Here is a 25608-nt window from a genome sequence, read left to right on the forward strand (position 1 = left end):
TTTTGAGCCCCTATTGGGCATGGAGCTTACTTAAAATAATTTTTAAAAATAAATAAAGTTCTAATCTAAAAAAATTTGACAAAATCAAGTTTTTTTTATAAAATTGATAAACCCCAAGTTAGACTGATCAAGAAAAAGATAGAGAACATAAATTACCAGAGTAAATAATAAAGACATCACTACAGATACTACAGATCTTAAAAGTGTAATGATCTTACTGTACCAATAAATTTGAAGTTTAGATGAAATGGACAAATTTCTTCAAAGACACAAATTAGCAAAACTGACTCGAGTAAAATATTTGAAAACAGTTAATAGCTCTGTATCTATTAAATAAATAGAACTCCAAATTAAGAAACAACTCAGAGGGAACTTCAGGTCAGTTGATTCATGATGAATTCAATAAAACACTTAAAAAATAAATTATACCTATCACAAATCCTTTCAGAAAGAAAGAAAACTGTCAATTTATTTTTAAGACCGACATAACCTTGATTCCAAAACCATGATGATGATATTAAAGAACACTGCAGACCAACAAATCCCCATGAATGCACAGAAAATTCTAAGCAAAGTATTATCAAGTCAAATACAGCAATATATGAAAAGAATAATACAAGATGATCAAGTGGGAATTATCCCAGGAAAGCAAGATTGGTTTACTATTTAAAAAAACAATCCATGTAATTTACCATATTAACAGAATAAAGGAGAAAAATCATATGATCAATAGATACAGAAAAAGAAGTTGACAAAAAAAGTTTTAACAAAACTAGTATGGATAGGAGTGCCCTCAATCTGATAAAGGAATCTAGGGAAAACAACAACAACAACAACAAAAAAAAACAACACAGCTAACCTCAAAATGAATGATGAAATATTTCATGTTTCCTATCAAGGCCTGGGAACAATGCAAGAATATCCACTATCTTTTTATTCAAAAGTTCACTGTAGATGTCAGCTAACAGTAAATAAAAAAAAAAAAAAAACTTTTTAATGAACACAAAAGGCCTACAGATTGAAGAAAAAAAGAAGTAAAACTGTTGCTAATTCACAAACAGCAAAGCTATCCATTTAGAAAATTCTAAAAACTCTACAAAACAAAAATGTGAATTTAACAATGCTAAAGGTAGTAAGATTCAATTGCTTTTTTATACAAGCCACAAGAAATCAGAAAATTTTAAAAACAATTCCAATTACAATAAAATTGAAAAACATAAAATATTTAGGATTAAATTTAACAAAAGATATTTAGGATTCCTATTTTTAAAACAACAAAATGTTGATGAGAGATATTAAAGAAAACATAAATACTAAAGATATACCATGTTCATGGACTAGAAGACTCTGTATTCTTAAAACATTAATTCTCCCCAAATTGAATTACAGATTCATTGTAATTCCAATCAAAACCCAATAATTTATTTGTAGAAATGGATAAGTTAATATTAAAATTTATATGGAAAGCAATAAACTTAAAAGACTCAAGATAATCTTGAAAAACAATTAAGTTGGAGGGCTGATACAATATAACAAGACCTATACCACAAAGCTACAAAAATCAACATGCTGGCAGGATACCACACAGAACATAGACCAATGGAACTGAATAGAACCCATAAATAAACCTACATATACTAGGTAAACTGCTTTTGACAAAGGCACCAAAGGCCACTCATTGGGAGAAAGAAGTTTTATCAAAAAATGGTATTAGAACAACTTCATGATGAACGGGAAAAAAAGATGATCCTGGACCCCTATCTCATACTTCTTACAAAAATAAGTTCAGGGCAGATCCTATACTTAAATGTAAAAACTAAAACTATAAAATTTCCATAAGAGAATTCTTCATAAACCATGGGGATAGGCAGAAGTTTCTTAGAAAAGACACAAAACATTAAACATAAAATAAAACAAATAAATTGAATTCAACCAGAATTTAAAATTTTTTTTCACTGATAGACACTACCAAAAAAACGTAAAGCAAAGCTGCTAGGAAATGTCTTGATAATCTAGCTGTCTGTCTGGTTAGCTGGCTGGTTATCTGGAAAAGGATTAGTATTTTGAATACACAAAGAATAGTAAGAAGATCCAATGAGAAAAAAATTTTAATAGGCAAAATAATTTACACTTCACAAATGAAGAAATGCAAATTAAGCCCACAATAAGATACCATTTAATATTCAATAAATAGCTAAAATTAAAAAACTAACAACACCAAATACTGGCAAGGATATGATGCAACTGAAACATTCCCAGTAGGAGTATAAAATGGTACAGACACTTTGGGAAAAAGTCTGGTAGTTTTTCATACAGTTAGTTAAGCATACATCTATCCCACCATGACTCTGAACTTTCACAAAAATGCTTATATAAGAATATTGACAGCACCTTTATCAAACAGACAAAAAATGCAAATAACCCAAAAAATACCCACCAACAAAAGACTAGATAAACAAATTATAGTATATTCATTCAATGGAACAATATTTATTCAACTACATGGATGAATTTTTAAAACAGTACAGTAAGTGAAAAAAAGCCAGTCACAAAAAAAAAACAAAACATACTATATGATTTCAATTCAAAACTACACAACATCAATGTATAGACACTGAAATCAGAACTATAGCATCTACAAGGTTTTGACTAGAACGGCACCCCAAGGAAACTCCATGAGTAATAAAAATTTTGTGGGGAAGGGGGCGCATATTATTACACTGAGTACACACTTAATAAAACTCAAACAAATTGTGTATGTGAGATCTGTGCATTTAATGGTATGTAAATTTTACTTCAATAATTTTTAAGGGAAGCCTGGGTGGCTCAATGGTTGAGCATCTGCCTTTGGCCCAGGGCATGATCCCGGTTCAGGGCTTGAGTCCACTTCAGGCTTCCTGTGGGGAGCCTGCTTCTCCCTCTGCCTATGTTTCTGCTTATCTCTGTGTCTCTCATGAATAAATAAATAATATCCTTAAAAATAATAATAATAATAATTTTTAAAAAGATAAACTGATTCTGGTGTTTTCCTTGTGCTCATAAATACAATCTATCAAGATGCATCACAAAGCTAAATAGAGTATTTCTTATTTTAAAAAAAGGTGGGATCCCTGGGTGGCGCAGCGGTTTGGCGCCTGCCTTTGGCCCAGGGCGCGATCCTGGAGACCCGGGATCGAATCCCACATCAGGCTCCCGGTGCATGAAGCCTGCTTCTCCCTCTGCCTGTGTCTCTGCCTCTCTCTCTCTCTGTAACTATCATAAATAAATAAAAATTTTAAAAAAATTAAAAATATTTTAAAAAAATAAAATAAAAAATAAAAAATAAAAAAAAATTAAAAAAGGTATACATTCCATATTTGGTATAGTCCCTCAAAGAGGAAGCCTGATTGTTCTTGGGTGATATATATAAATACTCCTCTATTTGTTACTTTCACATTAACTTATTCAAATCAGTGAATAACTCGGAACAATTGTTTTAACCCAGAGGAATGAGTACCACATTACTGTTGAAAAGAGACCAGATGACCCAAACTTTCAATCCTTTCTAGTGATAGTAAATTTAACCATATTATGACAGCTTTATTTTTCACTCATTCATATTAACATCAGAGTTTACAGAATCAACATAAGAAACATTTAATAAATCTTTAAGCACTGCAAAAGCAAAACTGAAACCGTAAGATTTTAATACTTAGTTTATAATCCTCTCCCTTAAAGTAGATTAGCTTACATTTCTTTCTCCATTTCAAGCTGTTTACTCAATTCTGTGACTCTAAGCTCTAAATCTGTATTCAGCTGTCTTTGTAGTTGTAGTTCCTGCAAAGCTTGTTCCTTGCTTCCTTTAACTTCAAGAGTATCAGCTTCTAGTTTCTATGGAAGAAATATAATACAGTAACCATTTTAATGCCAATAATTATCCATCTGTTATTAAATATAACATTTTTGTTTATATTTACATTGGTGTTGACAATAATAACCATACAATATTTATGATATAATAAAAACACATTTTTCCTTCCCAGCTATTACTGAGTAAAGGAACTATTTATTTTGGAATCTTTCAGAGGACCTACCAGCAGGCTTTATACATGACAGGCAGTCACTAAGTTTCTACTTTTAAACGTTAACTCTAAAGAGAATAAACTTAAAATAATTATATCTATTATTTGAATAAAAGTTATTAATTCAAGTATGAAAAAACTAGGTAACAGGTTTACACATGGGCCCACTTAAAACATATTATCCTTTATATTCAGTGAACAACACCAATGTAATTATAAATATCCAAAACTAAAATGTAGTTGTCATGTTATCCCTCCCGTTAACACCTATTGGCCCTAAATATAAAGTCAGTTAAATTCTTGGTTTTGCACCTTTAAGTTCTTGGTTTAGAGATGGCTGTTCTTCATAGTATAGTTTCTGTCTCATACACATACATATAGCTGTATTTTTACAAATTTACAAAATCAAGCTGTTAAGTATAAAGTTTAAATATTGATGAGCAAGGCATTTTCTTATACAGTTGTAATAGTTTTGCACCCTAAATATTGTATAAACCAACCTCTGTATCTGTGGCACTTACTCAACACTTATACTGGATATTTGATATAAACTGTAAAATTTTAAAACAGCTATATAAAACACATAGAATACTTCCTAAAATAATTACCAAATGTTAATCACATGAGACATTCTTGGTTCTAAATAACTACTTGTAGAAGATACCCGAAGAGAATTCTCATTAGATGCTTTTCAGTAAATGGTCTCTGTTCTTTTCAACCATTACAAAAAGTCATTTGTCATTACTATTATCACTGACCATAATGAAAAGAAAAAGAAATCCCTAAACAGAATTGTAAACATAAATCTTCTCCCATGTTGTATCAGTGTATGTGTGTGTATGTATATACGTAGTTCTACAGAAGTGTTTCATCTGATTGTGAAGATATAACTTACATATACATAGTCATTTGAGATATAGTTAATTAATAGTAGATCCCATTTAAAGGAAAAAGGACTGAGGTCAAATCCTCTTCTGAAAGGTCTAGTCATTTAATCTCTTTAGTAAATCAACACTTTCACTTGGAATCGTGTTAAAATAAGAAGTAGTTTACCACAGCATAAACTTATCATTAAACTAAAAACAAAATTCAAAAGGTATAAATTTTAAGTTTAAAAAAGGAAGAAGTCTGTCATATGTGAAATATATATTGGAATAGGAGCTAAAGAGATGGGAATGATGGAACAGAAGAGGCTTCATAACAACAAAATGATAAGTTTATATAATTAGAGTAGATCCCTGGTTGGTTGTTTCTTTGCAATAGTTAGTTACACATTACAAAGGAACTAGTATACATGTTAAAGCTGCCATTTGTAAAGCTACCCATTTAGTAGTTCTAACTCTACCAAGTTAGAACTAAAGATGGAATTCAAAAATAAAACTTGAATATTACATATAATTTTAAGTCTTATATCACAACTTCACTCGTGTTTACAAATTTTAAATCTTCAATTCCTTCTAGTTATCAGTTTCCATTACTACAGCAGCAGAAAATATAGGTAAATTTGATATCTTTTATACAAACCTTAATTTGACCTTCTAATTCTTCAGTTTTTTGTTCTAAAGAGAGGTGTTTCTCTTTATATTCTTTAAGATGACTTTCCAGCTGACTGCAATGTTCTTGCTTATCCTGCAACTTTGTAGTGACCTGATCCAACTGAGTAGTGATCTTAGATAACTCCTATAGACAAGCACAATTGAAGAAAACTTTAGTAATAGGAAGGTTTACTTTATTGTATGCCCAAATGTTTCATCAAAGTAAAATTGAAAATTCTAATTTTATTTAAGAAACTATTGGAGTAAGACTAGAAATAAGTCTAATAATGAATCAAAGGTTGTATTTACCAGTATAAAGGACCTGAACTGAAACTGCACACAGTAAGAGCTACCAAGTTTATATGCATAACCAGTCAATTAACCTTTTCTAGAAAGAATTATTCTAGGAGCCAAAAGATATAACAATATTAAATAGGCTGATAATAAAGTAACGCTTTTATAATTGTTTTCAGTGTTCAAGATGCCATTTTAAAAAATAACATTTAAAAACAGTGACTACATATATGAAACTTGTTAATTTGTAATATCTAGAGGCACTGAAAGAACAAAATACAAATTACCAGTAGTAAATACCACCCATAAATAGTCACTATTAATGTTTTGATAATTTTCCTTTTAGTCTTTTCTGTTTCTTTGTCTTATACTTTTGAAACAGGAAGAGAATCTTGCTTTACATACTGCTTTATTTTAACCTTTAACATAAAAATGTATCATGAAATTGTGACATCATTTTCTAAAATATGATATTTGACTGCATAAATTTCTATTTTATTTGATCCAGATCATTTTTTAGCCAAATGTCCTGCATTAGATTCCTAGATTGCTATAAACTTTCTTCATTTTATTAACAGAAATGTGAAGAGCATCCTAAAAGCTATGATTTTTTTTTTTTAAGATCTTACTTATTTATTCATGAAAGACACAGAGAGAGAGGCAGAGACACAGGCAGAGGGAGAAGCAGGTTCCCCGTGGAGATCCCAGTGCAGGACTCGATCCCAGGATCCCAGAATAACGCCCTGAGCCAAAGGCAGATGCTCAACCACTGAGCCACCCAGGCATCCCCTAAAAGCTAGGATTATTCCCTTAGGATAAAGAACTAAAAAGAGCTAAAGAATGAAAAATCCTAAAGTTCTTGAAAAATATTGCCAAACAGCTTTCCTTACCATCATTAAAAGGTTGAACTAACATAGCCAACCACCAGCAATGTATGAAGATGGCTTATTCTTTTACACCCTCTCCAAACCTTCTAGTGTTAAACACAGACATCTTACCTCAATAAGGGCATCTTCTGTTACTATACTAATTTACAATTGATTCTTAATGAACTTGAACATTTGCTAACATATATTTGATCATTTACTTTTTCTGTAGGTTTCCTTAATTCTTATCTAAGTGTTTTAAATAAAAGGATATTAAGCCCTTCATCAGACACATTTTAGAAAATGTTTTATTCTTCTGCTATGTGCTTTCAAACTTTGTTAGTGATATTTTGGGCAGAAAAATGTTAGACTTTTATGTGATTATTCTTATAAATACTCTTTCTATTACAGTTTCTAGCACTGACCTCGTGCTCAGAAAATAGACATATTTAGCAAAAATTTGAGTAAAGTTATAGAACATACATACACAGTAATTCTATGTACATAAAAATAGCAGTGTGTGTGTGTGTGTTGTGTGTATGTGTTTATATATAAACGTATACACATGTATTTATTCAATGCTTATAAAACTCTGGTATGATACATACAAAATTTAAGAGTAAACATTCCATCCAAGGAGCAAAATGGGATTAAAGCTTAGGGTAAAATATAGAAAACAAAGTTTTTAGTTTGTTCACTTAATATATTACTATACTGCTTTAAAAAAAAATTAGACCAACAACCAGTGTTACCTGTAAAATAAGTATAAATTTTAAAACTTTCTGTCTGGTAAAACATGAAAAATATCTTTCAGTATTTTTATCTTGGCCCTAAAGTAGTAAGCTTTTATTTTATCAGCAGTATTGAGAAAAGTAACTTCTGCACTCCCTATAACCCTCCTTATTCTTACCCCCAAGGTAAAAGAGTAACTCTTACTGCAATGGAATACATGGTGGTACTCTTTTCCTGCTTCCAAGTGGTAAGTATATCCAAGTCATGGCCCAGATTACCTACTAAAAACAGGTGTGAAAGTCTGGCCCTCTTTCCCAATCATTGGCACTTGATGGAATGCAACAATTCAACAATTAGGAGTAGATACTTCAGCTCCACACCATGGCCTATACTAAAGAGTAATATAATATTAAGAAGCCCAACCACAGGTGCACACCAGTTAAGCTTTATCAAAAACAAAAATGAATTTTTATCTTCATCTGTCTGACTCCTGCATCCAACACTCAACTGATTCTGAAATCAGGGAGAAATTAAAGGGAAAAAGCAAGTTGATCAGGACATTAATAAAACTGAGAATCACTTTTATACATGTATGCAATTAATTCATCTAACAAAACATTACATTATCGGATGAAACTGCATCAGGTTTACCTACCTGCTGTTTATCTTGTAATGCATTTTGGGCTGTGTCCAAATGATTCTGAAGATCTGCTCTCTGAGCAGTTTTTGCTGCTTCTGCTGATAGCAGTAATTCAGTTTTGGCTTTAATCTGTAACAAAATTGACCAGTCATTTAATTCCTATTTAGTTCTTGATTTCCCCTTGCTTGAATATACATTGCTTCTGTCACTAAATTATTTTAAAAACTAGGTCCTTTGGCAAAAAAAAAAAAAAAAAAAAAGTAAGGATTTAGACATTGAAAAATAAGTATGTGATAATCCCTCAAACAGGAATGAGTAGGAGAAAAGAGACTCCTAATAATGTTTGCATAAATGATGAAGTTTATCATGATATATAAGATGATATATATGCCCCTACATGACACCAAAACACATCTCCCTCTCTCTAATTGGACTCCAAATATTGGGTTAACATACAACTCATCTACAAATATATATCCTCTTCTTCCAAGTTATTAAGTATCCCTTATTATATTATTTTATATTTCTTATTTCCAACTGAATTATTTTCCTAATATAAAATCAAGGCTTAGAAATGTTTCTATAACCTTCTCTACTATAGTATAGAATGAGAAACCAACAATAAGAATAGAAAAATAAATACTTTAATTCCCATCCCATCATCACTGATTCATTGAACAAGACCTATATTGGCCTCTGAAAGAATGTATATTAAAAACATATAATAGTACATAAAAAGGGATTTTTTAATTAAACCTTTAAAATAAAATCTAAAAATCAAAGTCGAAAAGTTTTTAACACAGAAATATAATGGTATAATAGAAAATGACTTGAATTAAAAAAAAACAAAAACAAAAAACAAGGATTTCATGAAAAAAAAAAAAAAAAAAAGGAAAGAAAGAAAAGAAAAAAGATCGGGTGGTTTCAGATTAGATTGCCAGAAAACATAAAGAGCAAAAAAGGCAAACACAAAAGCTCAACAAACTGTCTAAACACAACCTTTATTTAATTCCTATTCCCAATGTCTTTCCACTAGTAAGTAAAGTAGAAAGAGGGAGAGGGAGGTGAAGATGAGGGACAAAGAAAGACACAAGGAGAGAGAAACAGAATTTATATTTGATGGCTTAAATAGAAGTTTTATTCAGACAAACTCACATTAAATTGCATAATTCAACATTACCTGTATGTCAAGCTGGGAGACCTTCTCCTTGCTCTCATTTAATTGACTATTCAATTCATTGACACTAGTTTCTAAAGAAAGAACACGGTCTTGTGCAGCTCGAAGATGTGCCTTCTGCTCTTGTACTTGGTCATGCAAATTCTCCTGGGCTTGTTTATGGCTTTCTGACTGATTCTTCAGCTTCTCTGTTAGTTGAGTTACCTATCGTATAAGCAAGACTCTAATTATGAAGGTCACAAATGATTTAATAAGAACTAAAAAAACAAAACAAAACAAAAAAATTTAAGGACCATGAGAATATTAAAGTGCTTTATGATAAGTTATCTCATATTTTTTTAAATTTATTCACATCTTTCCAAAAATAAGCAAACACTCAAAATTATAACAAATTCAGAGATTTTTATTATTTTTAAAACCACCTCTACAGAGCTATAATTCACATGAAATAAAATTCACCAAATTTAGTCGCACAGCTTGAGATTTAATAAATATATACACTCATTTAACCATTGCCACAGATGGAAAACATTTCGATTACCCCAAAAGGTTTACTTATGCCCCTTTGCAGTCAGTACCCTCTACTCATCTCTAGCCCCAATCACTGATCTAAATAATGAGTTCCTTATATATTCTGAATATTTCTGAATTGTCAGTTATGTTTTGCAAATATTTTCTCTTAGTCTGTGCTTGGCTTTTACTTTTATCATAACTTTTGAAATGCAAGCAATTTTAATTTAGATGAAATCCAATTTATGTGATGTTTCTTTGGTGTACCTTGCTTAGAGTTCATTGAGTTTCTTGACTCTGTGGGTTCATTATTTTTAATCGAACTGAAATTTTTTTCAGCCATCATTTCAATAAATCTTTTTCTCCTCCCCATCCTTCTGTTACATCAATTATATGTATGCTAGATTACATGATCCTGTCCCACAGGTCACTAAAGCATAGTTTTTTTGTTTTGGATTTTTGGGTTTTTTGTTTTGTTTTGTTTTGTTTTTTAGTCCAGCCTTTTTTTCTCTCTGTGCTTCATCTTGGACAGTTTCAATGGTTTGTCTTAATGTTCTCTACTGCTTTCTATTTGGTTAATTTATTAAGCCCATCCAATGAAGTTTCAATTATACGTTTCTATTTAATTCTTTTTTTATCATCTCTACTTCTATTTCCATTATTATAATTTTTCCCTTATAAGCATATTTTAAGAGCCATATATGTTTTCTTCTTCTTTGAACGTCAGCAATTTTTTGATATTTATGGAACAAGTCTTGATTTTGTTGTCGTCTTTCAAAAATACTTAATTTTGTTCTAGCAGGCAGTTAATATACATGAGGTTCAGCTGGATCCTTTTGAGGCTTGTTCTTATGCTTTATTAGGCCAGGTGTACACTAGCTTTTACCCTAGGGCAGTTTAGTTTCCTATGGTGTGACATTTCTGGGGTTTTACTAAATGTCCCCCAAGTGTTCAACTACGTCTTTATTCCCTTGCTGGAACCTGAGCATCTCCCAGTCCTGACCACGTCTCAGTTTGCAGCTTCCTAGTAACTGCTCACGGCCCAGCCTCACGGAATCCCACCGTGCCAATGCAAAGTGCTGCAGCCAGCTAAGGACCCAAGTGAATACCTCAGTAGACTGCTGGGGCTGCTCTCTCCCCTGGCCCCACCCCTCTCTGATAGTCTGTCCTGCACAGGTGAGGTGCCCCACCCTTTGTGAACTCGTCTCTCACCCCTGACTGCAGTGGGACTGCTGTGCTCCCTGGAACCCCCCAACCTGCACCACAGTCTGGAAAATGTCTCCAAGTCAGAAACTAGAATGGTCAAAAGGTTCACTTCCCTTGCTTCTCCTGAATCAAAGCCCCACACTGCTTATTGTACAGTATCTGGAAGCGGTGGTTTTACACATTTTTTCCCTACTTTTCTAGTCATTTATGGTGATAGGACCAAATAGGTATTTGTTACTCCAACAAGGCAGGAAGCTCAAGTAGATAGGTTTGTTTTTATTTATTCTCTTAAAAAGAATTAGAAAAGTGCCATTACCTATTGATGTTTTGTTTTACAATGGTCTCATTTAGATACTTATAACTCTCTTATTGGACAATTCTTCCAAAAAAGTAACTATAAATTCTTTCAGTTTGAAAATATATTAAGTAAAATTTTGTAAATTTCTCTTAAACTACATATAAGCAACTTACCAAAATTATTATTAGCTATGTATTTCACAGACATATAATGACCAAAATATAAGTAACTAGTAAGCCTGCATATTAACCAATACATAGTGACAACTAACAATTAGTACTTTCAGTTTATAAATATACGTTGTTATTCATTCTTTTTTCAAAACATCACAAAATGCCATGAGGCAAGAATGCACTGTTAATAACATCTCTAATTTTCTAATGAGCTGATGACAAGGTGAAATGATTTGCTTGTGGTCACACAGGTAAAAAGTTACATGCTGGGACATGAACTGAAACTTTGTCAGATTATGCTAACTTACTTTTACTACAATAGCAACTACCTCTAAGGTAAATGAGATGTTATTTGTCAAAAAAAATAATACTTAAAAAGTACTAAAAATTACCAGAATGAAGAGTCATTTAAATAAAGCACTTAGTAAGATTTACAAACCCAATTTTAGAAACAGAATCATTTGTCATGCTTACTTGTTCCTGTAAGTTGTGGTTTTTTTCTTGTAACTGGTTAAGAACAGCAGTCTCTCCTTCACCAGCCTGAATTTTTGCATAAAGATCTTCTCTTTCTTTTTCTAGTAAGGAAATATTTTCTTTACTCTTCTGTAGTAAGGCTTCAAGGTTCTGGATCTTTTGGTCTTTATCACCAATTTGACGTAGTACTTGTTCTAAATCATTCTGTAAAGAAGTGAAAACTACTACCTTAAGGATAAAGAACTTAAAAAATTATTCCTCAACAAAATGATAATACATTTTACAACTCAAACTCTTAGTCTTACATTTTTTAGTTGCTCATTACATTTTAACATGGTAAACTTAAATAATTAGAACTATGTATTTAAAAATATAAATCTGTATTATTGATAATAAACTAGAATTTAACTAAAAACAAAAAAACAACAAAAAACCCTTCAATTAGCCACATTCTTACTCTAACATTCGGTCCTACTGCCCACTATTCTTTTTTTTTTTTTTTTAAATTTTTTTTATTATTTATTTATGATAGTTACAGAGAGAGAGAGAGAGAGAGGCAGAGACACAGGCAGAGGGAGAAGCAGGCTCCATGCACCGGGAGCCCGACGTGGGATTCGATCCCGGGTCTCCAGGATCGTGCCCCGGGCCAAAGGCAGGCGCCAAACCGCTGCGCCACCCAGGGATCCCCCTACTGCCCACTATTATTCTTGTTTAACCCATTTCAGACCTATGAGACTCTCCTCATTCCTTAGCATACCAGGCACACTCCCACCTCAGGGCCTTTTTTTGCACTGTTTCTGCTATCTAGAAAGAATACCTTTCCCACAAAGTCACATGGCTCATCCCCTCTCCTTCAAATGTTTGTTCAAATGTCACTTAATCAGGCCTACCCTAACCATTACATTTAAAATTGCAGCCTTTCGGGGTGCCTGGGTGGCTCAGCAGTTAAGCATCTGACTCCTGATTTTGGCTCAGGTCATGATCTCAGGGTCTTGAGATTGAGCTCCACATTGCTGTGCTCAGCAGGAAGTCTGCTTCTCTCCTTCACCCTCTGCCCTTCCCCCTAACTCATGCATGCACCTGTTCACTCTTTCTCTAAAATAAATAAATCTTTAAAAAAATAAAATAAAATTCCAGCCTTTCCCAATACTCCTTCTCCTGAATGTTTTTTCCATATCCATAGCACTCATCTTTTAAAACACTAAATAATTTACTTATTTTTCATTTTTATTTGTCTCCCTCCACCCCCTCACTAAAATGTATGCTCCACAAGGTGAGGATATTTGTCTGCTTTATTCATTGATGTATCCAAGATACATATGCTCTAAGATATTTGTTGAATGAAGTGAGAAATAAAGAACTGCACTCTAATACACACACTCAGGAAGGCTCACTTCAATATTCCAATAGGGCTCTTCTATTGATATATCAAAGGACCACTTCTTTTAGTCTACCAAGGGCCTAAATGTTACACAGAGCAGGGTGCATTAGTCCGCACCCAGACAATGCCCATTAATATTCTGGAGCTATCTAACCCACAGCCTTTGGCTTGATCCAATCATTCTAAGACAGCCAGAGAGAACCTTTCCCTAGAATCAGGCCCTAACAAGCCCCTCTGCAAACCTTATAGTACACCACACTATCTTGCTCAAACAGAGTCAGCAACCACCAGGTACTTTCAATAATTTGCACCAGTATTGCACCATCTGAGACCACTTTCAAACATGTTTCTCATCTCCCTAAGTTTCAATCACAAAATGATGAAAGGCACCCTAACCTTTCTGTTCTTATTCTCTAACTCCTGCCACTAATGACCCCTTTTTCCACATCCCACTCATCATCTGGAACCACAGCTCCAGGCCTAAGCTTTTTTCCAAAACAGTCACTCTATTTCCAAGTCAGATGTGAAATTTGGTTCACTCTTTACAGCTGATGATACCTCCTTAACACTATCAGATACATAAGGACCATTCTGCTAGGCAAGCAACAGAGATTGATTCCTTCCTGGTTTTTCACCCCAAAACTCTCCCCATCATGTAAAAACTTCATGCTGCTTTGAGGAATATGTCACTCATTTATTCTAACCTCTATTCTGTGTTGCTATCATCTATAAACCCCTACCTCATTCACTGAAGACTTGAGACCTGATTTAGTTTTTCTCTCAATCCCAATTTCTGCCAATTTCCTGGGAAACACAAAATACATAGAGAATTAAGAGCACAGCCTCAAATATTCATATCATCTTAATTCCTGGACCTTTACTCATCCTATTCAATCACTCACGCGTAGGATCTTGTAATCACTTGAAATTGTACCAGATGAAAAATTTCAACTCTCCTACTCTATGGCCACAACTTCCTGACCATGTTCCAACTTCATGACCTCATTTCTGTTCTTCAATGTCAAAGAGACATTGATCTCAATTTTCTTCTAGTGTATAAAGCTTACATCTCATTTCTCTTTCTGAACCTAATATAATGGATATGGACTAACCTTAACTATTCTCTTAGCTATTCAACATTCTCCAATTGCTTTCACCTCCAAATTCCCAACACAGCCACCCAAAAAAAGGCCCAATCCTAGATCAATATTATAATCTATAATATTATAATCTGCTGACTCCATACCTACATTTCCAAGTACTGTTAGAGCAAAATCATAAATCTTCAAAGATTGCTGCCACTACAGCGTTCTAGAGTCCAACCTCCATTATACTTGTCAATCCTCTCACTTGACTAAGGTTCTCATTCTCAAATATTTGCCTCAGTAACTACTTAAAAGCCTCAAAATTCTCTCCAGATTCTTAATCTCTGCCTGCCTTTCATTAAACCATTACCATCGCCATCTTTATCCAAAAGAAAGGGAGAGGTGGGTGAAGTTTTAGGGGTGATGTGCCTTGATTTTCAATCCCCTTATCTATAAAAATAGGTAGATAGATAGATCTATATTTGTTTTCTCAAACTTCAAAGAATATCCTTCAAAAGAAGATAAATTTTACCACCACCCATTGTTCCTATTACCTCACAGTTTTTTTTTTTACTTCATAGTTTTTCAATACCTTATTATTACTTCAGTCACCTTTCCTTCAATATGCTCAACCATTCCCTCTCTACCAGTCCCTTTGTCCTAGACTATAAACATGTTCGAGTATCTTTTTTTCTTTTTTCTTTTTTTTTTTAAAGATTTATTTTTATTTATTTATGATAGACATAGAGAGAGAGAGAGAGAGAGAGAGAGGCAGAGACACAGGCAGAGGGAGAAGCAGGCTCCATGCCGGGAGGCTGACTCGGAACTCGATCCCGGGACTCCAGGATCGCGCCCTGGGCCAAAGGCAGGCGCGAAACCACTGAGCCACCCAGGAATCCCCCGAGTATCTTTTTTTCAAAAACGCTTCCCAGACCAAACTCCACTCATTTCTGCCCAGTTTTTATACAATTCATATTTAAATTTCAAAAGAAATTCAAATTCACTTTTCCAACTCCCCCATCTCTCATTTACTCATCAAAAAGCAGCTTGTTAAATTATGTTTAACAAGGTCAATGACTTATTAACATATAAGAATATATACTTACAACATACAATTACAGTTTAATGGACATTTTTCACTTATCATACTTGGCAATCCCCACTACACTTCCACATTTGAAGCTGCTGATTACTCCCAACCTTTGACTCTCCTCACTCTTTTGACTTCCACTCTGCAGGTTCTCCTTAATTACTTTGATCATTCTCCTCCTTTGGGCTGTTCTTCCTCCATTCATCCATGCCATTAGGTGCTAGTATTTCCCAGAAGTTCTGTGTTACCAGTTATCTGTTCTCCTCATTACACTCCCTCCCCGGATGATCATATCTATTCTAATAATTCCATTTACTCCGTATATACTGATGTTTCTCACAGCTAATACATACATACATATATATATACACACACACACGTATATATGTATGTATATATATATTAGCTCACAGCTATATATATATATACATACATATATATACAGCTAATACATACATATATATATAATACACACATATATATGTATATATATTAGCTCACAGCTATATGTACATATATAACATGGTTTTCTCCTCCAAGCTTTAAATAAATATATCCTATAGGTTCCTCAACCATGTCCAAACCTGAACTTATCACGGTGAAGTTTTAGCCAATGAAATGGGCATCTGTCTCACATCCACTCACACAGTGGATGACACCTCCATTTACCATGTACCCAGTGTTATCTATCTGGAAGTCATTCTCTCTCTCATTCCCTACTAATAATTCCCTAATTATTAAGTCCTACTTATTTTCTGCTCAAGTATTACTCAGATTTGCCCTATGACATCTTTTAACAATTGCTTGAAATAAGGACATTATTATTTTTCATCTAAACTACTGCATATATTTGTCTTTTGGCTGAACTCCTGCTTCAGAATATTCCCTCTGAAATCTACTTTTCACACAAACACAGCAATGACCTATTTAAAAATCAAATCTGGCTACAGCAGTTCTACCTTGAGACCTTCAATACCTTTCTATCTTCAAAGATAAATGTCGCCCAAGACCTTCTATAAAACTTACTCATGTCTAATGCTCTGGCCTCTACTCTAACTAATCTCTAAGTTATATTTTAAGCTTCAGCAAAACCTAAAAGTTTAGTTCATGTCAGCTTTAGTATCCTTGTCCTTTTAACTTCTATTTGGAACATACTCCTTACTATCATCATCTTCACGACCCAGAAACCATCTGCACATCCTTTGCAAAAGTGCAATCAAATTGTCACTTTTAAGAGGTTTCCAATGATTGCTCTTTTCCAGACTCTATCTCAGATAACTGCCCTCTGTGCTACCATAGTAATCTTCTATACATATATTCATCTATAACAACACTGATTACATCTCTTTAATTAATTTTAGGACTTTTAATGTTTCCATAATGAAACACTTTGCCTGGCCTCTTTGCCATCCTTTTCTTATTCTTCCCCAGAGAATGAGAATTTAACTAACTGAAAGTTTAGAATAAGGAACTAAAGCATGTTTAACTCAACCCCTTGCTCTCCCCTCAGTCTAAGAGACAACCTGCCTAAAGTTATTGAAAGCTTGTCATTTTCAGCTTGGTCTGTGACCAGATGAATAAATTTAACTCTGGGGTATACTATAAAAAAGCACACTTGGGGGTGCCTGAGTGGCTCAGTGGTTGAGTGTCTGCCTTCAGCTCAGGTCGTGATCCCAGGGTCCTGGAGCCTGCTTCTCCCTCTACCTATGTCTCATCACTTACACCCCTTTCTCATCACTCATACCACTCTAGTCACTGGCTTCCTGATATTCCTTAAACATGCTCCTGCCTTACAGCCTTTTAATGTACTGGTGCTCTCTCTGATATCCACATGTCTCACACTCCCCTTTTCTTCAGGCCTTTCATCTTCTCTGCCAATCTTATCTAACACTGCAGCACCCCTTCCAGCCTCCCAGATTCTTTCTACTCCCTGTCCCTTTTGCATCTCCATAGCACTTGTCACCATCTAACACTACATATTTTGCCTACTTACCTTGGCTTTTCTTTTGTCTCCCTCACTAAACTCCATGAGAGCAGATAGCTTTGTCTATTTCATTTGCTGGCATATCCACAAAATCATTTCCTTAGCCAAGAGTAGACATGAATACACATTTGTGACCCAATAAATGAAATAACAAGTAAATGAGTACAATATTTTTATCTCTATCCATCTGACTCCCATCCCACTCTCCAAACTCAGAAGGGTAAGATAGACAAGTTACTTACAGCCTCCTTTAAATTCCAACATTGTTTCTGTGTGCACATCATTAGACTGCCATTTTCTAGAAGGCAGGCACTGTGTCTTACTCATCTCTTTATTTTCAGTGCTTACCAGTGCCTGACATATATAGCTAAGTAATATTCAATGAATTAATGAAAGACTGAAGGGATAAATGAACATCAAAGTCAAATTCATTTCAAACACTTGGGTACCCTCTTCCCCTCACTGTAACAAAACAAAAATTTTACTTCTTTCAGTCTTCTAAGGTACACTATAGAATCTATATAAATTTAACCCAATCTCTTATATTTTCTATACCTACAATTCCAAAGTTCATATGATAGCTCTGAAGCAGGGAAAGATGGGACAAATAAATATCAAGTTCTACTGTAGAAAACACAAAATGTTCTTTTTTACTGGGATAACTAAATCAGGAAATTTTATTTGCATTTTTTAAGTTTTTCAAATATGGTATTTTTAAACTAATAAGTAATAATTTATTTTGTATACATAATTTAAATATATTTTATTTAAATAAACTTAATAGGTAAATTTATTTAGTAAAGAAATTTAATAAAATTTAAATATTTTATATGAATATGTCTACTTATAATAAGTCTAGTTATAATTTTAAAATAGAAAATTTCAAAATAGCAATTGAAAGAAACAGAGTTTCGAATTATCCAGATACTGAAAACTATCAAAACTATTCACAATCAAGTTTTTTGCATTATACAGTTTTACCACAAAAAAAGAATAATGATTTGGTTAATTTCTGTTTAAAAGGCTAATATTTACCTGAGCTTCTCGAAGTTTTGCTGTAGTGCTTTGCTGCAGAGCTTGTTGTTCTTGATGCTGTTGCTTCATTTTATCTAATTGATGCTGCAATTCTGTAGAATTTGTTACTTTTTCCTTCAACTTAAAAAAAATGTAGACTGTCAGTTGACAACTTAAAGGCATAATGCTATCATTCATAAAGATCTGGCATTACTTTAATTCTCAAAATTCTCAAGTCTGAAGAAAAAAACCTAAATTCTGACAATATATAAAATCAACTTTAAAAGCAGTATCTATTACTTATAGAATCTTAATCTCATGATTATGAAAGCATTCTCTGGGAATAGACTCTAACCCTAAGAATAGAATTCTTTCCCCAGGTTGGCATTTAGTTTATTAATGCTTTTTGTATACTAATATGATCAAGGAATTGATTATATACAGATTTTTTGTAATAATAATCTAAACCATAGTATCAATATTTGTTTTATTTTTTTCCACAACATTATCACTGCTTACTAGAAAATAATGGAGTCATCTACCACAGCTAAGATTCTGAATCTAGAATAAAATCTATTGATGAAGTTACAGATTTTAATTCTCAATGTTTGTTCAATCCTAGTAAAAGAAATAATTTAACAATGATAACTTTTACTTTAACCAATAGTTACCATTTTTGGCAACACCTTTAATTAGGAGAGCATTCAATTTTATGCTTAAATTGTAAAAGTGAAAATTCTTAAATGTAAACTCAAAATTTATATGCACCCAATATGTGTCATTAAAGATCCTCACTGTGTTCCTGTTAAGCTGTTTTATTGGGAAGTTGTTCTTACTGGTTAGGAAGACTCCTCCCTTTCATTAGCCTCATAAAGGTTGATCCCCAGAATCTATTTTGCCTAAAGCTAAAAAAGCAGTCTTCTTATAACACATTTTAGTTGAGAACTTTAGAGAATACAGTCACAACAAAATGACTTAATACAGTTAATAATAAGTAAGATGTTTGTAGTGAGGAAAAATAAATGTCAATTTAAAGTTTAAAAAAAATGTCCAATTAAAGCTCTTGAAAAAAACTGAACCATAATAATACTTAAGATGCCTCTAATAAACTCATTTGATGTGTTAGCTTACCTGTTCTTCTAAACGAGAAAGTTTGAGCTGTAGATCAGCCACTTGTTGTTCTTTATCCATCAATTTTTCACTTGAAAGTTGTCTCTGTTCCTTTAGCCTACCATGAGCTTCACCTAGTTGACGTTCTGTCTCCAGAAGTTTGCTATGTAACTTTTAAAAAGAAAATAGTTTGTATAGTACATATATACTATACATCATCCCCACATCACTAACACTACCTACCTACTTTCTTTTTTTTTAGATTTATTTATTTATTTATGATAGACATGAGAGAGAGAGAGAGAGAGAGAGAGAGAGAGAGAGAGAGGGAGAGAGAGGGGCAGAGACACAGGAGGAGGGAGAAGCAGGCTCCATGCCGGGAGCCCGACATGGGACTCGATCCCGGGACTCCAGGATCACGCCCTGGGCCAAAGGCAGACGCTAAACCGCTGAGCCACCCAGGGATCCCCACCACCTACCTACTTTCTAAACAATGTTTTCTTTTTACCAATATAAGTATAAATCTTAATTTTCATATACTTTGGAGGAACCTAAGATTCAACTGAATTTTAATCACATAAATTATGATGGATCACATAAAACTGTGATTAAACATCACAGCTTTAGGGTTTTTTTGTTATTCTAAACAACAACAACAACAACAACAACAAAATTACAGTGAAAGAAAGGCTCTTATTTGGACTTGGGTGTTAGAAGCATTTGAGGAACTTAATAAATAAAATAATAATAATAAAATAATAATAAAATAAAATTTAAAAATCAAGATGCTCAGGGCACCTGGGTGGCTTAGCAGGTTAAGCTTCCAACTCTGGATCTCAGCCCAGGTCTTGGTTTCAGGGTTATGAGTCCAGTTAAAAAATAATAAATAAATAAATAAATAAATAAATAAATAAATAAATAAATATCGATCAATCAATCAACACACTCACACCTATTCCACAGTATTTTTTTCAATTTCAAGTGATTGTTTTTTCATAGTTATGTACCACCACAATTTACTTCCTAAATCTGAGTATTGAATAGAGCATATAGCAATCCCAAATCCTTGAACTGGCACATAATTTCCAAATAAAGGAGAAGAAAGACTATTTTTTAAAAAACCATTAGGTGGCTTCATTCATTAACTTTAAAATTGCCACCCCGTTAAAACTAAAGGAGAGATCTGTCCTAGAGCTAAGAACCATCACTTTCTCAAATTCTTTATTTTTCTCTAATAGTACCAGAAATCGTAGATCCATTTAAAAAAAGAAAAAAAGCTTGTATTAATTTCAGAAAAATTACTTCATGAGTGCTGGGAATATAGAATGAAAATGAACTGTATGATATTTTTTAAAGTTGCAAAACATTTAGCAAGGCTTACACATTAAGAGTGTTCCTACATACCAGCCTTATAACACATGCAAAGGCATGTGCCTCAGCAAAATTAAAAATTAATAACACCCTGTACAATTGCTTTCAATTAAAACTATTCATGTTAAATGTGAAAATATTAACATGTGTCATGTTTATACTTATATGTGCTACACATGCATATTTCTCCATAAAAATTCATATTTGGTCATGATCAAAGTTCTATCAGAAAAGTGGACACTCACTATTCTCTTATGCTGTGAAACAACCTGTGGCTATTAGAATATACTCTATCCTTAATAAAGAAAACTAATGTTAATTTTTTTATTTTATTTTTTTCTAAAGTTAATTTTTTTTTAAATTTTTATTTATTTACTTATGATAGTCACAGAGAGAGAGAGAGAGGCAGAGACACAGGCAGAGGGAGAAGCAGGCTCCATGCACCGGGAGCCTGATATGGGATTCGATCCCGGGTCTCCAGGATCGCGCCCTGGGCCAAAGGCAGGCGCCAAACCACTGCGCCACCCAGGGATCCCTCTAAAGTTAATTTTTAAAATAAAACATGTTTTCATCTAACTAAAACAAGTCTAAGAGAATGCATTTATTTTAATCTTGTCCTTAGCCAGCACTCTGACATCTTTCTTCTTATGCCTCTTCTTAAAATGCAGTGGATTAGCTCTATAAAGTAAGTTTCAAACCTTCTCACTACAACAATTAGGCACAATTCTAATATGCAAAAGCAAAGGAGGCCTTCAAGGTAAACTCATTTTACAAGCACCTAGACTGTGTGATCTCTTACAAACTGGCATCACTCACATCTAGCGTCTTAAACTTGCTGGATAAGAATCTCCGCTGATGAAGAGGTACAAACTTTGGTTATAAAATAAGTCAGAGAGATGAAAAGTACAGCATAGCAAATGCAATCAATAATATCGTAATAAAACAGTAGAGTGCCAGATGGTGACTACACTTATCATGGTGAGCATTCATTAACATACAGATTTTGCCAAATCACTATGTCGTACACACACCAAAAAATAATAATAAAAGAATCTTCTGATATCATTGTTAATACACAGATAATCAGACTCCTTCCATGTAAGATTAGATTTAATACATTTAAGCTAAAGCCCAGAAATCCATGTTTTCATAACAACAATCAGATGATGTTCAGCTTCAGGAAACTTTAGAAATCCCTTGCCAAAAAGTAATACTTTAAAAAGGAGTAGTTTTCAAGCTCAACAGCACAGTACAGTTAATTACAGGGGAAACGTTTGAATATGCCAGTGCCCAGGACTATACAAGAGATTATGATTTAATTGGACCAAGGGAGGCCTTGATATTGCTAATTTTTTAAATCTCCTCAGGTAATTCTGACGTGCAGACAGAACCAAGAACCAACCAAATTAAAGAGCACTATTGCTCTGAAGTGAAGATTTACTAAAGGGATGAGAAAAAGGGATATGTACTATAAAGTCTCAAAAAAGGCCATCAAAGGGTAGGAGCAGGCCAAAAATCACTTAAACAATGATGCCTATACCATTGTAGAGTAAACATGTTAAAGAAAATGAGGTTAAATAAACAGTAAAAATAGTAAACACTTAAATTATTAATAGAATAGTCTACCCTATTTTGAGATACACATATATATGTATATACTCCATAATAAATTCAATTTGTACACCTATATATATAATTCTTTACTCATTATATTGCTAACAATATCTACTAAGTGCCAAACTCTATTCTAAATGCAAATATTAACTAAGGTGGGCTGGTGCTTAACAAAATCCATCAACACATGGGGTGCCTGGGTGGCTCAGTCAGTTAAGCCTCTGCCCTCGGCTCAGGTCATGATTCCAGGGAGCCTGCTTCTCCCTCTCCTTTTGCCACTCTATGTTCGTTCTCCCCCTCTCTCAAAATAAATAAATAAAACATTTAAATCAATCAATCAACCAATCAATCCACTATGCTATTCAAGATGCAGGTTAGATAATTTTTAAAAATTAAAATGATGACAATCTGGGATCCCTGGGTGGCGCAGCGGTTTAGCGCCTGCCTTTGGCCCAGGGCGCGATCCTGGAGACCCGGGACTGAATCCCATGTCAGGCTCCTGGTGCATGGAGCCTGCTTCTCCTTCTGCCTATACCTCTGCCTCTCTCTCTCTCTCTCTCTCTCTCTCTCTCTTTCTCTGTGTGTGACTATCATAAATAATAAATTTTAAAAAATAAAAAATAAATAAAAAATAAAATGATGACAATCTGATTTTAAATTATGTAACATCATTATTTACACATCTATGGCTATTTACACATTTGTGCTCATAGACACAAATATGAAGAATATAGGCTGCTTTGTCTTCTTTTGTTGACAGTTGCCAGCTATCTACTTTGTCACTACTGAAATCGGTGCTAAGGACACAATAGAGAGCAAAATAAACCCAGTTCATGCCTATACTCTTTAAGAATATAAAAAAAAAAAAAAAGGTTTAAGGTGAGATTTATTTCCATCCTTCTAATAAATATTTGCTGAAAGCCCTAAATACACAGGCTGACAGAGTATAAAATAAATTTCTCACATTAAGGAGTTCATAGTCCAAGGGGAATGGTAGACAACATGCAAGTAAACAAAAAACTAATTATACAATGTAAAGTGTTATAAAGAAGAATAAAAAAGCCTGCTGAAATAAAAAAGGGGTCCAAAATATATGGAAAACAAGCTATTTAAATGGAGCAGTCCTGAAGTTTTTATTGATGAAATGACACCTGAGCCAGCCTTTTGAAGAACCGAAGTCAAGGGCACACTAAGAAAAAAAAAACATGGGCAAAGGACCTAAGGCAGGAAAGTGCTTGGAGCATTGGTGTGTTTGAGGAACTAAAAGGAGATCAACATAGCTTAACAGTGGTAGGAGATGAGTTTGAAGACACAGTGTGGGCGATGCTACATGCAGAACTCACAAGCCAAAGTAAGATATCTGGATTAATTTCAAAGTGTAATGCAAAGCCACTGTAAGCAGACAAAGTGATATCCTTCATGTTTTAAAAAGATACCTCTGCTTCTTCATGGAAAACAGATTAAAGAGGTCAAGAGAAGGAAAACGTTACGAAGGCCAATACAGTAGCTTAAATTAAGAGCAGGAGCAGTGTAGATGATGAAAAGTGTATGAGACATATTTTGAAGGAAGAATGCTTAAAGAAAGAAGATAAATGGTATCACTTGAAGGTCTTCAGTATAACTTCTTTATTTATCACAGAATTGTGACTAAACCACTAATCACATGTTCAAGTCTTTATCTAAAAATATGTTTGAGTAGGTTCTCAAAAATTCCTCATGCTCCTCATCCCACTGACAACCAAATAAAGCCCAAATTCCTCGGCCTGCTATTCAAGACCCCACATAATAAGGTTCCAAATGCTCTTTCCAATCACAATAGTCCACTTCTATTACACAAACTCTATATTAAGAGATATACTTTCCTAGTTCTTACAATACTTTCCTGACACTAGTTTACTCTCACTAATTCTTCCTCCTGGAAGATTCTCTTACCTCCAAACTTGTCAATATCTACAGAATATTCATTATTTCATGTACCACCTCTGTTTTACACAAAGCTTTTCCTGATCAAATAACTGGATAAAATAATCACACAAATGAAGTACTGTGGGGGAAGAAAACAAATGAGGAACTCTTCCAAATCCCTATCCTATATGGGATCATTTTATTATAATCCTCACATTCTTTGATATAGGATAGTTCTTGCCTTATCCTCAATGAGATTTCACAAAACCATTTAAGGTAAGTATGGTTTCCTTTTTTCAGTTCTACATCTCCCAACAAATAAAACATGATGTCTTTTGGAAACCATAAATGCCAAATTTTGTTTATGTGAAATGAACATCATATATCTAAGTTATTCACTAAAACATCTGCTGATTAACAATCAATGTGAATGGGGTACCCGGGTAGCTCAATTGGTTAAGTGTCTGACTCTTAATTTTCAGCTCAGGTCATGTTCTGAGGATCATGAGATCTAACCTCACATCAGGCCTTGTGCTTCATGCACAGTAGGTTTGAGATTCTTTCTCTCCCTCTCCTTCTTTGCCCCTTTTCAGCTCATACTTGCGTGCTCTAATAAATAAATAAATTTAAAAAAAAAAAAGCAATGTGCCAAGTAGTGAAAATAAAAAATGAGTAAGACATGGTCTTTGTACCCAGAGAGTTCAGAATCTAGTAAGGAAAGACACATAAGTTATGATAATATACTATACTGTGGCAAGTGAAACAATCAAAATATATACATGCTTAAGCCAACATTAGGGGGTCAAAGGAGGGAGAAATGGCAATGTTCAGAAAAGGACTTCTAGAAAAGTGACAAGTGAAGTAAGTGATGTGTTCAGCAAGGAGAAGAGGAATAAGAAAACTATCTCAGGCCAAGAGACAGAAGGACTGATGCCATAAAAACAAGGATCACTACCATTTAAGTGAAAATAGTTGAATGTTATCAAAAAAGTGGCTGAAGCCTTCAGTGTCCCCTAAATTTCCATTTTTCAATCAATTTTTAATGTTACCTATAAGAAATAAGAATACAGAATTTAAGTTTGATATTA

At 33.6% G+C, this 25608-nt stretch overlaps 1 protein-coding gene across 4 annotated transcripts in view; it reads right to left on the reverse strand.

Moving 5' to 3' along the window:
• Positions 1 to 25608, reverse strand: part of EEA1 (early endosome antigen 1) — a 108316-nt gene that overhangs the window by 27730 nt on the left and 54978 nt on the right. For all 4 annotated transcript variants that reach the window (XM_077845795.1, XM_077845796.1, XM_077845798.1 and 1 more), the window contains 7 exons: positions 19652 to 19801; positions 18542 to 18661; positions 11967 to 12170; positions 9309 to 9509; positions 8144 to 8257; positions 5586 to 5741; positions 3731 to 3870 (listed from right to left, as the gene is read on the reverse strand). In XM_077845795.1, the coding sequence (XP_077701921.1) occupies positions 3731 to 3870; positions 5586 to 5741; positions 8144 to 8257; positions 9309 to 9509; positions 11967 to 12170; positions 18542 to 18661; positions 19652 to 19801 (1085 nt within the window). The remainder of the gene's footprint in view (positions 1 to 3730; positions 3871 to 5585; positions 5742 to 8143; positions 8258 to 9308; positions 9510 to 11966; positions 12171 to 18541; positions 18662 to 19651; positions 19802 to 25608) is intronic.

Source organism: Canis aureus, chromosome 13, assembly GCF_053574225.1.
Source record: "Canis aureus isolate CA01 chromosome 13, VMU_Caureus_v.1.0, whole genome shotgun sequence".
NCBI classification, from domain to species: domain Eukaryota; kingdom Metazoa; phylum Chordata; class Mammalia; order Carnivora; family Canidae; genus Canis; species Canis aureus.